The sequence below is a fragment of the Genypterus blacodes genome, unplaced genomic scaffold (assembly GCF_046128005.1).
Source record: "Genypterus blacodes isolate CSIRO-AG114 ecotype Tasmania unplaced genomic scaffold, CSIRO-AGI_Gbla_v1 ptg000245l_1, whole genome shotgun sequence".
NCBI classification, from domain to species: domain Eukaryota; kingdom Metazoa; phylum Chordata; class Actinopteri; order Ophidiiformes; family Ophidiidae; genus Genypterus; species Genypterus blacodes.
Window position 1 is genome coordinate 697,723 of NW_027467042.1, and position 17,893 is coordinate 715,615.

A 17,893-nucleotide genomic window follows, 5' to 3' on the forward strand; every position below is an offset into this window, starting at 1 on the left:
AGACGTAACGAGAAACTATCTATAGTGTGGCGTCTTTCCCTTTCAACCTCATGCAGCGAGTGCAAGTGCAGTCTGGGAGAGAAAAGAGATTTGTGGTGTTTTCATGAGGGAGGAATCAGAGCAGAAACGTTCCCGTCGCTGTAGATTTTCAGATTGAGATCTCCCCGTCTGTGGTGTGGAACACCCACGCGTTGCCGCACCGCCGCCGCCTGCGTAGCGTGTTTTCCCTCCCGCTACCTATCCGTCTCTCAGGGAAAACACCCAATATCACCCAGCGTCCAGAGGAGGAAATGATGGCTTCCACATATACGAGCGATAATCAGAGGCTGTCTGAGGCCAAGAGACACAAACGCTCCGAGTTCAAGTATGTAACTAAGGACGTCTGAAAATGTTTATAGGTAAATCTTATTTTTTCGTCCACACACTCGGGCCAAGGGCTATGTTGTCCACTTTCCCCCGTGTGTGTTATTACGGCATGTTTCTGCTCTCCGGCCGCCAAGACAGGAGAAACATTTGTGAACAAAAATGGAGAATCTGAGAACCAACAGGAGAAAATTCAACTGTGGAAACATTCTGCCGTCCAAGATAGACGATGTGTGTGTGTGTGTGTGTGTGTGTGTTTACAGGATCGCTCACCCGTGCCATCATCCACATTTTCCACCTCCATCACCTCGGTGTTGATTCTCCCCCTGAACAGGTAGCGAGGACCCTCTGTGGCTGCTTTGCTGTTCTTTAAACGCCTAGAAATGAAACCGAACCGTGAAGGATTAGAACTCCAGGGTTTCTTCAAATTACAACTTCAACTTTTGAGTCTTTATCTCCAGCCTATAAAAGACATCTGGCACCTGTTTTTCTTCTTGCAATAGACCAGGAGTTTGTCAAACAGGAAGAAGATCCTCTCCTGTATGTTCCCGGCGGATATCTTCAGCAACACGCCCTGCATGAGCATCTCCGTACACGTGTCTATGATGTTGGAGCCCTGCGGGGTAAAACAAGTCAAATGTTAAGACACGGACACAGTTAAAAGTCGGGGAAATAGCTGGGATTCTGTAGCGATTGGTTTTGGTTTGTGTGGCGCTGAAGGTTACGCACGGACAGGAGGGATTCCGAAGCGCCAGGCTTTCCTGTTCCCCCTCTCCCGGGTCTATAAAAACACTCCCTGCTTCCTCCGAGTGGATTTCTGGGGGACTTTTAAACACGTCTATAGAATAACATCCCGTGCAGTCAAACTGTGCGTTGCCTTGTCTCGTCTGGTCACCGTATCGGACGCGTTCCGGCATGCCAGTGATAAAACGCGCGGCCTTCTCCTTTACCTTGGTTGCTCTGGGGAATTGCTGGGAGCCATCTGATCGACGCTTCACAGCTAAAAATAACCCCCATGTGCACAGAGCCGGAAAATGTGCAAAGCATTTCCTCCTCCTGGAGACCTCGCCGGGCCAAAACCTCCCCAGCTTTTCCCTTCCTTCTTCCCTCATCTTCTCTTCTCCTCCCTTCCTCTGTTGATCATCTGTCACTTTTTCCCCCTGCTCTGGATTCCCTACAGTAATCTACCCTTCTATCTGCTCTTCTCCCTCCTCCACACATTTCTCTCCTCTCTTCTCTTTTGGGTTCTCTTCTCTCCCCAGCCCGTGAGCAGATGTTAAACTAATTTGCAGCCTGTGAATGTGTGTGTATGCCAGAAGGCCGACCTTTTCTCGGACACTTCCAAGGGGCCAACAGCAACATCGCACAGCTCCAGACTGCATTTCCTTAATGGAAGAACACACACTTCCCCCTTGTATTTCCGATGGATTTAACAGAACCTTTTGCCCGTTTACTCCTTCAGGTCCGGCCTTCATCACTCCTCACACTCCTCCAGCTCCAGCCTGGAGCGACAAGTTAAAGCCCCACTCATCTGTTACATCTAAATTCTATCCCTCTATTTCTAATGCCAGAACACTGCAAGACATTTCCATAACTATAATATTAATTACTGGAAGTATCTCCAACAAGGCGTTTGTCAGGGAGTTGGAACGCTCCGAGCCCAAGAAGCCAAATCAGTGACTCCACAGTTCAAGTAGAGACTAAACACTAACACACTATTGTAAACTTCTCCTCTCCGTCTCTCTTAAATAAAAATATTTCCATGGTGGAGGATAGGAACGTCCAAGATTAACCAACTGGCAATTGTCATCGGCATGGTGACCGCAGCGGGCCATCGCCCCGTCTCTCCCACGCGGGGTGAACCTGCCAGGCTGCCGGAGAGCTGCGGAGAGACCGGTCCACGCTAACAAGCAATCAGCCCAGAGGCGGAGGAGCGAGAAATGGAGGGAACATCAGCCGCTCTGGCGCTGGTTTGTCCCTCCATCCCTCCATCCATTCCTCAGACACCCACACACAAACACCAGACAAAACCATCCTTCACATGGCTTTTTCTTCCCCTCCTCTCCTTCATTCCTCTGCTCTCCGCTCAAGCAGCAGAGCCTGGCGTGCAGCAGCGAGCCTCCGGATCCAGAATGAGCTAATGTTTACAATTAATATGAGTGCTGAGGGGAAACCGCAGAGAATCAAGGGCCAGAATCATGAGGAGTACAAGTTATGTCACCCCACCCAACACGAAGCCTGATTCTAATCGCACTATTCTTAGCCTCCGAGTGTGTGTTTGTGTGTGTTTATGGGTCTGTGTGCCCACATGTTAAACCAACAAAAGCTCGGGTAAACACAGTAGAACCTGCACAGAGATGAGCGCCAGTCTGGAACCTGATGAGCTTTCATTTGACTTAGAGTCCCATAGATTTGAAATCTGAAAACAAAAATATTTAAATGACCTCTCACACTAAACAGCTACAACACTTAGAATGTAAATGCCAAATTTTCTGTGTCATAAACAGCCATAATGAGGCAGAGACTTAACTGTTTTGGGGCACATAAATGCATTACAGATGTAAATCTGCAGCCTGTTTTATTACTGAGCAACAACAAAAAGTCTCATTCGTGCAGTTATCAGTCACCCAAACACTCACACACACACAGAAGCTTGAATATTTGACGATTTTCCACTTTAAATGCAGTTTATTGGTTTATTGGTCACGGGGAACTTTATTCAGCACATTAAAAAAGCTCCATAAATGCATTTCTGGCTGTGCAGGGTGACGTGCAGAGTGGAGGCGGCAGACCTCTATGACATCACTGGGGTTACTTTAAGTTTTAACACTAAAGCCACTCCTGCATGTTGAGAGTGACAAACTCATTTATTAATGTTTATGATTCAAGTCTGGAGAGACTCAAGAGACTTTATCTGCCGTGGGCACAGGTAGAGCTCTTGGATAAACTCAGAAACAGGACGAGGAGGAGACGAAACACACAAAATAACGCACAAAAAAAAGAGAACACAATATTTAGAGCTGTTTTCACTTCAACAGCGCTCCACTTTAAAATTGGTGGTGTTCCACTTTAAATTAGAGGTCTGCGTTTTAGTCAATTACAGGAACTGGCCATTGCCAACAGTCAAAAAGCAACATGGACACCACTTACAGGCATCTCAGCGGACTGCAATCGGGTTCTGGATGTCTGCATGTGTCCAGGAAGGCTTCAGGCCGTCTCCACATGAAGCCAGTTTCATTACATAAGCCTCCCGGCCTCTGGTGTTACAATCACAACCATTGTTTTCCCTGCGCTGCCACCATTAGGTCTACTGACCTCTTATTACCGCATCCCACAGCTCGGGAAGAAAACCAATCAGGCCACCTCCAGACTGAGAGGTGCGGGACAGCGGGTGCCTGAGGATGATTGGGGCGGCCGGGCGGAAAAAGCCGGCCGAACGCTTTAACGACGAGGCTCATCCCAGCGGAAAGAATCTGGCTATTGTGAATACGAGTCATTGTTCACAGAGAGAACAAGAAAGCTTGAGAGGCTCGCAAAAAGTCACGCCACTTAGAAGTCTTGTTGGATTGCAGGCAAAAGAGGATAAATGGCGGTAAATTTGTGCCGACTTTAAGCTTTGGAGCTATGACTTATAGAAGAAGTCATTGTAGTCATTTAGACTTCAAATCCTGACTTTTGTGGGAAGAAAGGAGAAGAAAAGTGGAGAGAAAGGCATAAAGTTGAGAGTCTTACCTCCCAGCCTTCAATATGCGACTGCCATTCCTCCAACACCTCCAACTTCTCCATCTGTCGTTTGGCTTCATTGATGCTGGAGCAAACAGACTTCATTACCTGCAGAGACTCCAGCACCAGGCCGTAGTCATTGTGTTTCTTGGGGGTCCTCTTCAGAAGCTCCTGCGAGTGTAAAGAACACAAACCAAAGTGAAATCTATACGCGTCGTTCACTGAACCACTTAGTTTAGTGGGCTGGAGAACTAAAATACGCCTTCAGAAATGAGGATGAGCTTATTAGCTTGGCAGAAATAGTGTTCAGATTTGATAAGATCGGTTTAAAAATGTTCCTGGATCTGCAGCAAAGGGTGTCGGCTTCTTCCCCTGGACCACACACACACTTACATCACCCTGTTCATCAAAATCAGTTAATAACATTTTGAGTAAATCTGCTCACAAATCAACAGATACAGATTAAACTAGCAAAAATCTTCCCTTCACATATAATAGAGTTCTGGTACTGCAAGTCAGGGTCAAGCACAACAATGTGGATCTATGCCTGTACAGTCTGGACACTGTGTAGGAGCGTGTAGGCTACTACAGGGCCGACGTGCTCGGCTTAGACCTGCTGCTCTGACGGCTCTGATCCGGGAGGAGGCCTTGGCAGCTGGACGACTTCAAATGGCAGCGCATCAGATTACCACTTTATTATTATTACATCAGCGTGCCTGTGCTGATGGCTGTTTAGAGAACGCCTCTCTGAATTAATAGATCATAACAAGATGGATGAGATGGGACACTCGGGGCTTAAACACATCTTTGAAAGGGGATTTCGTTTCAAGCGCACTCCTACGCTGGGAAATGGAACTCTTAAAACTAACAACGGCAGGTATGAATGAGGCCAGTCAATGCGCCTGAGCGCGCAGCTGGCCGTACGAGGCGATGAGAGCCGCTGTGTTATTCCTCCTGGTTGTGGCGGGGAACTAAGGTAAAGATATGTTGGAATAGGACACCGGTGTTTCATTAGTGGAGCGGAGGGTTGATGCGAATGGGACGGGACAGCCCTGTCTAATGACTAGGTGGTAGATGAGGAGACGGACGGGGCGGCCTGGGAAGGGCGGGGCGGGCGAGCTAAATGCGTTGTTTAACCTACGTGCAAAAGCCATACTCACCCTGAGCAGCAACGGGTACTTGCAGATTCGCTGGATAGGAGCGACCAGGTAGCCTTCAAGTGGAACCTCCGTGTTTTTACGGCCGCCTAGCAACATGCAGTTCTGAGAGGAGAGGAGAGGAGAGGAGAGATCATTTCCGCCCCTGGTCACTACAGGGACTAGGAGGAAGTGACCTGGGCTACATTAGTCCAGGGCCAAGTGCAGGTTGAAGGGTAACCTGAGCCCCATGTGACCCCTGATGTAACGCTCAGGTCTCCAAAAAGGTCAATCCTATAAAGACCCTCATTAAATCAAATTCAATTAACATCCTCGCCACCTCCGGTTCTCTGCTTGAAGGACACGCATGAACAATAAATCACACACGGAGCTTTTATTTCTCTTCATTGATGTTGTGAGTGGAGGTGTTAAAAGGGACGGCCATTAAAAACACCCAGAGGAGAAGTCGAAAGTATAAACTAATGGACAAAAGAGTGCAACACAGCCTGGAGTTAACACCTGTGAGAGGCACATGTGACCGCCCCGAGTACACACACACACACACACACACACACACACACACACACACACACACACACACACACACACACACACACACACACACACACACACACACACACACACACACACACACACACACACACACACACACACACACACACACACACACACGTGCACCAATGTACAGAGACACACAGTTGAGCGAGCCAGCAGTGGGGATGTAGTTGTCTTTTGTTTCGGAGCAACTTGATGCTCCCCATGTGGACGTGAGAGACTCGCACTGAGTCGGGACAGGAAGAGGGCGTCTGCCCACACAAGGGGAAGGGTCAAGTACACGCCTCAACTATCTGTCTATCTGCTACACTGGGACACACTGGACTCTCCAATTAGTGTGCGTGATGGTATGTCTGTGAGCGTGTGTGTGTGAGTGTGTGTCAGCTGCGTGCCAAGACGCCGTTGTGTCTCGTGGCGTCTACACATTTACAGTTAAGCGACTCTGCTCACCAGCAAACACGTCCGGACGCTGCGGATCTTGTTGAGCTCCAGCAGCAGCCGTTGGGCCTTCTCGTGGTTCCCGCAGTACTCGTCGTAAATCTGGAAACGGCTCCGCTGCGTGACGCATAGAGAGAGAGAGAGAGAGAGAGATAGAGACGGTGAGGACGGAGCAGGAGGACGGGAGAGGGTGGAAGAGAAAGAGGGCGACAAAGAGCAAGGGAGCAGAGAAAAGGAGGGGAAAGCCGTGGAGCCACAGGGGAGACATGTGCATTATAGTATTTATAGTCAGTATGTAATTCCTCTCCATCCTTCATCTTAATGTATATCGTATGTGGGAGGCTGCAATCATATCCTGTCATCTGCGACTCTCCGCCAAAGCCGCTCTCATGCCATTCCATTGTCTTTGAAAGGCCGCAGTGGGACCAGACCACACCGCCTGTAAATCAGTCGTCACAAAGCGGCGCAGACGACAGCACGTCGTCCCGCCGCTCGGCCTCGGAGGACGGAGCTCTGTGATGTGGAGGGGAACAAACTGACAACAAACGAACGGAAGCACTTATGGCTGCTTTTTCTCTGGGCTTCGTGATTGGGAGAGCTCTTCATTTTCAAACGCGTTCTCTAAGAAAGGGCGGTTTAACCCAGCCGAGCCTCAGAAGGAGCCGAGCCGAGCCGAGCCTTTAGTCAGCATGAACCAATTTATCCACAGAGGGATTTCAACTCAGGCTCTGATTTATTTATTTCTACCTTTTGCTGTTTCCACTAGTGAAATCAAATGTGTGCAACCCTTTCTTGGAACTCCCGGAGCATCAACAAATCCATGCAAAGAGACGAGAGCTGACACGTTTCCCAGGAGACACAGAAGCTCTGTTTCCACGCAGGGATCCAATGAAGTAAATCAAGCAAATTGGTAAAGATAACACAGGCAGATACACCCAGAAAATGGAAACAGGTGGGAGGTCACATGACTTCGCTCTACTCTCGCATTCCCTCTTATAAATCAGCACATTTATTCACACCACTTTGGCTTTGATCGAATTCATGTTGGGCTTGAGTGAGTGCTTTGTTTTCATCCAGCATTTCTGTGCAAGGAGTCAAGAATCGCAGAGGAAATACTCCTTGAAACAAACACAGCTTGCGGGAAAGAGAGCGAGAGAGAGAGAGAGAGAGAGCGAGAGCGAGAGCGAGAGCGAGAGAGAGAGAGAGTCCATCATATGACCACTAATAATTGGGATATGGCTCATGACTCATCAGTTCTAGTTTGTGCACTCAGTTATTCCTCATATTCACAGTGATGTCACCTCACCATGAACCTCAATGTGCCGTCTGCACCACCACAGCAGCTCCGCTTCACCTGTGTAAACATACAAACAGCAGCCTGACGCAGGAGCATCCGGGAGGTTCTGCTGGCAGAGGCCAAAGCCAAAGCCAAAGCCACAGCCAAAGCCAAAGCCAAAGCCAAGCAGAGGAAGACGGCAAACGTTTGTTAGATATCTGCCTCGCCGCTCTGCCTCGCCGCTCTGCCTCGCCGCTCTGCATCAAAGCATTCTATGTCTATGTCTTATCTTTTTGATTAACACACAAGCAAGAAAGAAAGGAGAGCAGAGAGAAGATCGAGTATCTGCCCGGATAAATGAGGCGTCATCGCAACCCAGCTGTAAACGCCTGAACGGGTGTGTGACATGATGCTTTAAAGGCTCTGATGATCTAAACCTGACGCGTGAGTCACTTACAAAATGTAAGAAGCAACGGCCGATCTCGTTGTGAGCGTGCGGGTCCGGCTGCATCAGCTCCTCCACCATGGACAGGAAGTCTTTGTGAACGGCCAGGATCTCCTCGATGTTGGAGAACAGAGCCTAGGGAGAGGAGGGAGAGGGGGCAAGTCAGCCACAAGGTTCTGAGCTCCAGTCCCAAATCTATTCAGACTTGAGATATTTTGAAGCTTGAATTAAAAAGATTCTGAGAGATATTTTAACAATGGAAGCAGTTCTCCCTTCATGTGGCCTCCTTTGCCTCCTTTCATGTCATTTTGTGGCCTCATTATAGGACAAACCAGCAGGAGACTGGATGGAGAAAGAGAGCCATTAATACCAGTGGGCTCAAAGGAAAGGATGTAGACAAGAAAAGAGGCTACTTAAATAAAACTTAAACCAAAAATGTCCGAAAATGTGTTTTTCCAGGCCTAAGGTGACATCCTGGCCTGCTGCGTGACCCCTGGATGACCCCTCCGCTACCCCAAACCCTCTCTGGACAGCGTGTTCCCAAACAGAACGCGGTATGAGAACGAGTGGACGTTTTCCAAAACAGGGGGACAGGCAGTAAATATCCACCGAATGTGTGTTTACCTTCAAGAGTAAGCAAGCCCACTCAGACGGCCCCGGACCAGAGAGCCTCCTTTATTATCCTGCAGCCGGAATCATTTATAAATAGATTATATTTACAGCTGCTTCCTGGATCGACCCACCTCTATTTTCTACAAGCAGGAGTCGATAATTTTGGGTCGGCTTGAACGAGGGCCCCACTTTATTTAGCTTCAATGTAGTTTCCATAAGAGAGGAATCCGTGAGAGAACGCAGAAATGTCAAAGGAAAATAGTTTCTGAAGTAACAGTGAACTTATTTGTGTCTAATTAAACGTATAACTTCATGTTCCGTCGCTTTTAGAGGCTTTTCCACGGTTCCTACTTACCTACAGTGACCCAGTTTGGGTTTAATTCCCCCGTAAATCAGAATATCAGCCTCACCTTCACCGTTTCCTCTGTGATGTTTTTGTCCAGCTTGGTGGCTGCGTACTGATTGAGGCGATGCAGAAACACCTGAATGAAAGACAAGAAGGAGAGAAACGTTGACATATTTGTGCCGGCAGCGGGGGGTCCGGTTACCCTGAGGTGTCTGATCATTGGTCATTTAACCGGCAACACACACACCAGCAGATTTTGAAGCTTTTGTGTGCAGCTGCCAGAGCAAATTGGTAACCATCACAATGGACACCTGATCCACGTGTAACACAATCTTGCGCGCTGAATACGAAACATAATTGCGCCCCGAATGGTATTTTCAAAGGCGACGTTAAGTGGCCGGGGGAGTTGGAAAAGGCTGAGAGTGTGTGAACCGAGATGGATAGGAAGTGCTCTTACTCTCCTCGGTCCCCGTGGACACCGGTTCCCAGGCTACTTCATCCCACAGCCCACTTAATGCTTCCACATGATGTCTGAGGAGGAGGACAAACTAAGAAGGTGAGCCTGGGATGTAAATGAGGAGGAATGAGGCTTTTAAAGGAGACATCTATCAACAGGTAGCAGTAAGGAATCTGTTATGTTTATGCGGGTAATGCTTGGAAAACGTGCTTGGCAGACAACAATATTTATCTATCTTCAGCAAAAAAAAGCCCAGAGGAAAACAAATTGGCAGTGCCACACTCACACATCTTGATTGATGACTTTGTCCTTAATGCACTCCACTTCAGGGGGAAAATATAATGGAAGCCAAAGCAAATCTAAACCTTGAGGGAAAAAAAATCAAAACTCTATCAAATGCCTCCAAACTGTATTTTCACTTCACATGTCAAACAACTAACTTTATTTATCCTTAAAATGGCAGAATGCACAGATTTAAGTGGGATAAAAGCCAGGAGTGGATTTTATTATGCCAAAGCTCTCTGCTGCAACACTGTGGTATGATTTACGACAAATTGAAGACAAATGAACAGAAATGAAAGAAAAACAGGCAACAAAATAGTTTGACCTGTAGTTTTATGTCAACCATAATAAAGTTCTTTCGATTGCCGATTTCCCAGAATACAGCAGGGGGTGTTACAGTAAAAGCTCATGTTAGTAGGTAGCCAAGAGTTGATCCAATAAACGGCGTGTCACCAGGTTATGATGGCGACCGCATAAAGTGCCGTTCCTGACACATAAACCGCCGTAACGACAGGAGAACACAACAGGGAAGCGACGCACTCGGGCTCACGCCGAAGCTTCCGACCCGTTAATTAGAAACCGCTATGCTGTTACTGATGCACGGCTGTGAGGGGAGTCCCAGGTAAAAGTCAATTAAAAAATCATCATTTTAAAGAGCTGCGATATTTTAATTACCGCCTCCTTCCTCTGGTGCCAAAGTGAAATGAATGTGTCGCATCAGCAGAGTAAACCCAGGAGGAGATACAGAGGGAATGATTCTGAAACGCTTAGCTTAAATGCTACAAAGTAACAACAATAACAGGGGAAAGAGGAACAGCAGAGAGACACAAACGGGGCTTGAGACGGGATCCAGGCACGAGTGGGAGTCCCGGAAATCCCACAAATCAATGCCGTTTACGTCCCGTCAGCACAATCCGACCCCATGCCGAAAGCCCAGTGCGTCGCCAGTTAGCGCGCTGAGAAGTTACATCTGTTTTGGCCGTTGACCCTAAGCGTGACATGTTTTAACTGTCCCTCCGAGGGCCGGAACGCCATCTGTCCCCCTGCAAGCAGGCTGCTTAATGGCCTCAAAGCATCTGAAAGACCTTTTAATGAGCAAACAAGCCTGGAATCATTCCTGAAGAGGAAAGATCAAATGAGTTGGTTGTGCTTTGAAAAAAACAAAACAGAAAATTGTCAGTTGATTATTGTGAGCAGATGGACAGAGTGACGCCGGGGCTGAAAGAGAGAGAACCCAGCTAATTACAAAAGAAAAGTTATGTTAACCTCTAAGAAAAGTGTCTGAGTCAAACTTCATCCTCATCACAATGGCACCGACGTCAAGAAACACTTCAGGCGGAAGTTGAAGGGCTAAATGCTCCACTCTGGGTTGGTGGTTGGAAAAGAGGACCTCAATAATCAGCCTCTTTGTTGCAGGCCAACTCCACTCGGCTGATTACTATTCTGTAGCCGCCTTGCCGCCTCGCTCGCACAGCATTAGCATCTGATTAGCAAGTCTAATATGTACAAACACGGAGCGGCCTTCAGCACGGACCCTCACACGGGCCGGGTCGGGGCTTACAGTAGGAACTTTGCTGCGTGGATAACTGAGCTCTGACTACAAACATGGAACACTTCAGCTTTAAACACTGGAGAGAGGAACTCATCTGCTCGCCTTATCTGCACAGCACTAATTATATACCCGTAGCTATGGGGGGGCTTGGCTAAAAAACACTGAGACACATAGCAGATGCTTATCGGAAGTAAACAACTTAAGATGAGACATAAGCCAGATTGGGCTGCAGACTCCAGATCTGATTAAAGATGCATAATAAATGTTGTATTACTATCCAGGGTAATTCATTTTATCGTGCAGAAATGTGGCGAACCACCCGAAAACAACTTTAATACAGTTTTTCAAGATAAGTGCCACAAAGGGAGGTTTGGCCGCACCAAAGTCTGCCTGAGCATGAACAGAACAATCCATCAGAGACATTACTCATGTTATTCCTAGAATTTTTCAAAGAGCAGACTTGATTTGTGGGGATTGAACCGATCTTTTCCAACACTCCAAACAAGACGGCCAAGACTCCCTCGTCGATGTCGTAAAAGAGACCAGATCCTGGAGCGGCTCCACGGATAGTCGAGGGGGAACGGACTGGATTTATGGATACGATTACAGCACCCGGGGTGACTGAAAAGCCGTTTTCATGTACCTGACAGCACCGCCGTGCGTCGAGTAGCCACCTAATTTGCAGAAGCTCAAACGTCGGGCGCACGTTCTCAAAATCTATTTTAACAATATTCTTTACGAGTCTTTCGATAGAGAGTTTTGTGAGCGTCTCTCAGTGGAGTGCGTCTAGGATTTGTGAGTTGATTGCGACACAGAGGACAGCGGCTTTTCTCCGGTTTAAAAGCCTTGGGAGCGAGATGGGGATGCTTATAATTACTGACGTGAAACAAACAGTTCCAGGGGAGGATTTGAGCGGTAAACAAAAACTGTACAGAAACTTTGCTGAGGATGGGTTTAAGGACGTCTCATCTCCGTCTCCCAGTGTCCTGACAGGGGCGCACAAATCCTTCAGCGACCGTGTTCCGAAGCGAGACACAACCGGAAATACTTTGTAGCAGGAATCCACCACATCTGGACTCGGGCCACTGCTGGAATCAGAAGCAGATTTTTTATTGTATTTTAAGCATCAATGGGATTCTTGTCTCAGATTCTGTGACCAGACGTTGACTTTTTTCTTATTCTCTCTTCTTCTTTCCTGCCAGGAGACTTTATCAGCCTTTGCTTTTCTCTATCAAACATTTTTCCAGGACACGACGCAAACATTTTCCCGCTTTCGAGATGAAGAAATCAGAGAGCGATATTCTACCCGAAGGCCCCAGGTATAATCACTTGGATTGTTCCTCTGATAGCCGAAGCCAAACTCGCATTAAAACCCCATTAAACTTTTCATTATATACCAGGGAACAGATGGGCGTGATGAATAGATTGGTCTGATCGCAGCATGTGGTCCTGCCTGTCATCAATCAACGCAGGCGAGCCGGCTGTGGGCGACGCGGTGCGGCCGGAGGAATCACCGAAGCTGTCCAGAGCCAAAACACTGATTAAAAAGTGTGCCAGAGATCCACGCTGCTGACCAGAGGATGGATGTAATGCCACACTGTAACTCTAAGAGGCGTTGTTTCTACTGGGAAGAGGAAGAACGAGGGAGATGTGACACACACAAATGTAACTTCTCACATATGTTGCTTCTATATAATGCAGTTTGTGAAAATTGGTCTTTGGACTATTGAACTTTGAATAATATTTGTTTAGTTTCACATAAAATTCATCTCTGTCTTATTGTTTTAACCCTCTGTAACTTTCTGGCGAACAGAAATGACCGATTTGCCTCGGTAGTATCATCTGGACTTAGGATCATAAAAGTAGGGAGACCGGGGTTCTGTTTCCATGCCGACCCGACAGCTACTGTAAGAGTGTGCTGGGTCCGCCCTGTTCAGGACACTTTGTGAATGGACATTATGCAATGCTGCGCGCGCACACGCACACACACACACACACGCACACGCACACACACACACACACCTCCCATCCTGCAGTCAAACTGAAAAATCTACAATGAGCGGAACGTTTGCTACTGGTGGTGTTAGACTTTATCTGTGTGTGAGTGTCAGTGAACGAGACCAGATGGGTTTGACGACAACAACACACACACACAGACACACACACACACACACACACAAACACACACACCGCTCATTTCCTGAAACACGTAAACTAACAATGATATAACAGGAAGATGACAATGCTGATTCCAGCTCTTCCATGTTACATCCACAGTGTGTGTGTATGCATCAAAGTGCATGAATGGGAGAGGACAACGAAACAAGAAGAGGAAGAAAGATGAAGAATGCAAAGAATAGAAGAGGAGCATGTAGTTCATTACACACCCAGCAGATCGAGCTGCGTTGGGAATACAAATCCCTCCTGAAGAGGAACGAGACCTCAGCGCATCTGCGAGAGCAAAGCGATGCTGCAAATGACTTTAGTAGATAAAAGGAAGAGGAAGAGGAAGAGGAGGGCTTTGTAGCGAGTCCCACGCTGCAGAAATGTGTTGAAGTGAAGCACAAACCTCACCTCAAACATCTGTTTAAGCATTCAAGCACTAAAGAAGAGGCCTGGAATACTGAATCCATTTGATGCCTGACATACAAAACAACATTTCACGTCCCTGCGGATCGATCGGTTCGACTGCAGAACACCAGAACATACCGGACGATGAAGAGTCCTGCAGCAGCTCTGTTACAAGCAGGAGAATTGAAGAAAAAAAAACTAAAATAGCAATAATAGATCTGTCAGCACACTATTAAAACTTTTTACCAGCGCTCAGATGCTCTTGCAGTAATGTGACATCAACTGCAAACTGTTTTCATAATTGAAAAAGGCCCGACGTGAGTTCATCGGCTCCGGGCACCAAACTGGGTATAAACTGTCACTCTGGACAAATGAATGGACCTTTTCTCAGAGCCTGCTGGGCAAAATGCCACTTTTGTCCACTGATGAGTCCCGGATTTACTTTGTTGTCCCGACCGGAGTGCTGGCAAACACACACACACACACACACACACACATACGACATACAAAGAAAACAGATGTAACAATCTATAAGAGTGGCGCCACACACACACACACGGGTACACAGGGTTCCAACATTTCCCAATCGCATATCTGTAAAACTAAATCTAATCAAATTTGAATAATGAAACAATAAATTTGCTTTTGTCAAATCAGAAGAGGACACAAAGCCTATTCAGCGCCGGAGATGGAGACACAAACAACCGCTTCCTCACAACAAAACCCACTGGAGTGAATCACTAGACTGTGAAGGTATGCTCATTAACAGAATAGTGTGTGTGCGTGTGTGTGTGTGTTTGTGTGTCTGTGTTACTTTGTCAAGCATCTGTCCCACCGGACAGCTCAATAAAAAGTGAAGCGCTGTGATAGCAGCTGAAAGACAGCAGGTAACAGGTGCACTCACAGCTACGGCACCCAAAGGCAAACGCTTGAAAAAAAGTGTCAGGATTTTACTGTGCATGTCTGCGTGCCTGCGTGTGTGTGTGAGGGAGAGCGAGCGGGCGAGAGACAGCAGCAGCAGAGAGAGAGAGAGACCTTCATCCTACTGTAACACAACAACAGCTGGACCTTGCAGGGAGAGGATATGGTGCCTTTACTGTACTTCCTGCGGGGTGGAACTGCTTTTAACCCCGGAATTCAACATTACAGGGTTAAATCTCTCCCTCACACACACACACATACACACACGCATACGCACTTCCTGGCGAGAAAAAGACTGAACTTCCCTAAAGATGTAGTTAGCAGATACAGAATGGTCCAGTGTGTGTGTGTGTGTGTGTGATGCTGAGAGCACACTGAGGCACATCTGAGAGCAGAGAAAGAGCTCTTTGTGGCGATTCTCTGTCAAAAGCCAGAGCCTCCTTGCCCTCCACAGGTCCTGATGACACCTCCAGGAGCCATCCAGAGCGTCCCCCTCCCATTAGCCCCTCTGCCTGCTTCTCCCAAAGCGCTCCGACTGCCCCCTGATTCTCCACTGGGAATAAATACAGGAAACAGACACTACAAATACAGGCAGGAATGTTAATATGTTCATCTCAGGAGTGGTTATTGAGGCCCCCCTGCAGGGCCTCTGCTTCTAATTAACATCAGAGTCCACGACATTATAGGCTTTTTATAGTCTATGGCCCCGATAGACAAAAGCTCATTTGTCTTTTTCGGAAACTTGTCTGGTGTCCTTTCAAAATTCACAAAAGAAGACTTTGAGCAACACATAAAACAGAGAGAAGAAGAAGAAGGGATCTGACATCTGCCCACCATGGATCTATTAATTAAAACGATCACAGGCACAACTCAGTGTATGATGGTGTGTGTATAAACCGCCTGTGGTGAGAAATACGGACTAACATTTGGGGGTTTTGAAGACGAGCACGTGTCTAACGATGAGTGAGACCAGCAGAGACCTTTGATGAAAACAACACCCCAGGTTTTAGACAGAGAGGACACATCGAAAGACAGATTGGTAGAACGAGGGAGAGAAAGTGAAACTGTGCGTCTCAATGTCCAACTTGCCACTGAATCTCTTGAGCTGGTGACACTGAAAGAAGACGTGAGTGGCGTCCGTCAAACTCTACACCCTATAGGCCGTAGGTGCGTTCAATTTCACCCATCGCAGCACTATGACAGGCAGCCGTCTTCAACCAATTAGGACGATCCTCTGACTTGTGAAATTGGATATTCAGCGTTGAAACTAACATCCAGAAAAGGAGAGTTAGCATTTTTAGTTCTTCTCCCGCCTTCATTCCTTAACCTCCCGTGTTCAGTCGAGCAAACCTGCCATCTGCCCATCACTGGCAATTCCCAACCGGGGCCACACACCCACACACTTTCTATTGATCTGAGAGATGACCATGCAGTAGTCCTCCCAAACACACACACACACACACACACACCCAGACTGTTCATTCGATTAGCACTTCAGGCCCCAAATCAACCGCCTCAAGGCCCGTGCCATCCATCTCAGCGGGGCTAGCCAGAAGAGAAAAAAGAGGAAAGAGGAAACCTGCAGTGTCAGCCTGTCTCACACGACAGAGCCCGGACAGGGTCAATGGGGAATTGAACAACGACACTGCCAGTCTCCAACCCCCCCCCTCTCCTCCTCCTCCTCCTTTTTTTATGTGAATGGACCGAGTTGGAGCCACTAACAACAACCTCTAACGCCATAAGACCTACTGGAGGAACCGTACGAGTTCTGAAGTCCTACAAATCCCTGAGAATGCGTCTCTTTCTTCTTCTTCTCTCATGTTGATTGGGCGTATCCACTCTCACCTGTCTGATTGCGAATGCCAACGCTGTCTAACCTCATTACTCAGCAAATTAGAGTCACATTACCTTGTGGGCTGACGTTTTTATGGAAGCCCAACACACGACAATAGCCGGCCCATTAACTTTATGGTACTAGAACGCGCGAGAAGTGATGGATTGTCTGTTTACGCTCCGTCCTCCCGTCACAGCCATTTACATTCTCATCTCTTTACAGTAACGTCTACTATCAGTGTGTCTTACTTATTCCAAACACACAGACACTTCTCCGATTTAGAAACCAGACACCAGCCTTGATGTCCGTGGCGATTTCTGTTGAAAGGTCAGAAGGAGAAAGTTTGAGATTTATTCATTGTCTGCGCCCCCAAAGTCCAGCCATGGTTATTACGCTGACCGCGACTGAATGGTTGCAGTCCCTGGAAATAAAACAGTGGAGGGAAAACAAGAGAGGGAAAGAAAAGAGAGAGACAACAAGGAATGGATGTCTGCGGAGAGACAGAGAGAGACTTGTCCAACTGTCCAGACGTCTGAAGCAAATCTCAGTCAAGTGCTTAATTAAATAATTTAGAGTGAGACGGAATGTGGAATTTCCCTTCATGTCAGTCCGGTTGGCTCTGGGTATTTATGAAGCGTGTAGAATGGACAGGCACATAAAGGACAGGGAGAGTGTGAGAGTAAACCCAGAGGACGCGGTTGGACGTTTGTGGATCAACGTGCCGAGGCTCAAAGACAAATTAAAAGATGTAGCAAATGTAAAACAACAAACCACATCTGACTGGGGACGGAGTATGGAGTGCAAAGTTGTGCCAAGAACATTTGAGACTGCCACTGCACGCATACTGATCAGAGCAAGTGTGTGTGTGTGTGTGTGTGTTGGTTGCAGAAGAGCATGCCAGCTTTAACACAAGGCCCCTTGTGACGATGACCCCTTTCAAACTGCATGTACGTCCTCACAAGTGTCCAACCGCGTCCAGCCGCTCGTAGCACGTAAGCACCATGTGACCGGGCAGCTGGCAGCCGACAGATCAATGGCCGCCTTCTCCTCTGCACCCACCTTTAAGATTCAATGTATACGGCCGTCTATGCCACACAGCTCCTACCTCGCCAAGCAGCGGGCATCTGCAGCATGAACTCTCCCCAGTGGCGACAGCTGGGGGAGTGTGTGTGCCAGCATATGTGTGTGTGTGTTGAAGCAGGAAACACGCAGCACAATGTAAAGACGGGGAGGGACAGGAAGGAAGGAAATCCTGCTGTTAAAAAAAAAAGACCTCCGAGACAAAAGCAAAGGGGGTCTCTCTCTCTCTCTCTCTCTCTCTCTCTCTCTCTCTCTCTCTCTCTCTCTCTCTCTCTCTCTCT

At 47.6% G+C, this 17,893-nt stretch overlaps 1 protein-coding gene across 1 annotated transcript in view; it reads right to left on the bottom strand.

Moving 5' to 3' along the window:
- Positions 1 to 9,087, bottom strand: part of prex2 (phosphatidylinositol-3,4,5-trisphosphate-dependent Rac exchange factor 2) — a 53,058-nt gene extending 43,971 nt beyond the window's left edge. Inside the window, exons 1-7 of the mRNA XM_076171305.1 lie at positions 8,980 to 9,087; positions 7,970 to 8,092; positions 6,249 to 6,353; positions 5,247 to 5,348; positions 4,096 to 4,257; positions 846 to 979; positions 637 to 740 (exon numbers count right to left, since the gene is read on the bottom strand). Coding sequence (XP_076027420.1) covers positions 637 to 740; positions 846 to 979; positions 4,096 to 4,257; positions 5,247 to 5,348; positions 6,249 to 6,353; positions 7,970 to 8,092; positions 8,980 to 9,087 — 838 coding nt within the window. The remainder of the gene's footprint in view (positions 1 to 636; positions 741 to 845; positions 980 to 4,095; positions 4,258 to 5,246; positions 5,349 to 6,248; positions 6,354 to 7,969; positions 8,093 to 8,979) is intronic.
- Between the last annotated feature and the right edge of the window lie 8,806 nt (positions 9,088 to 17,893).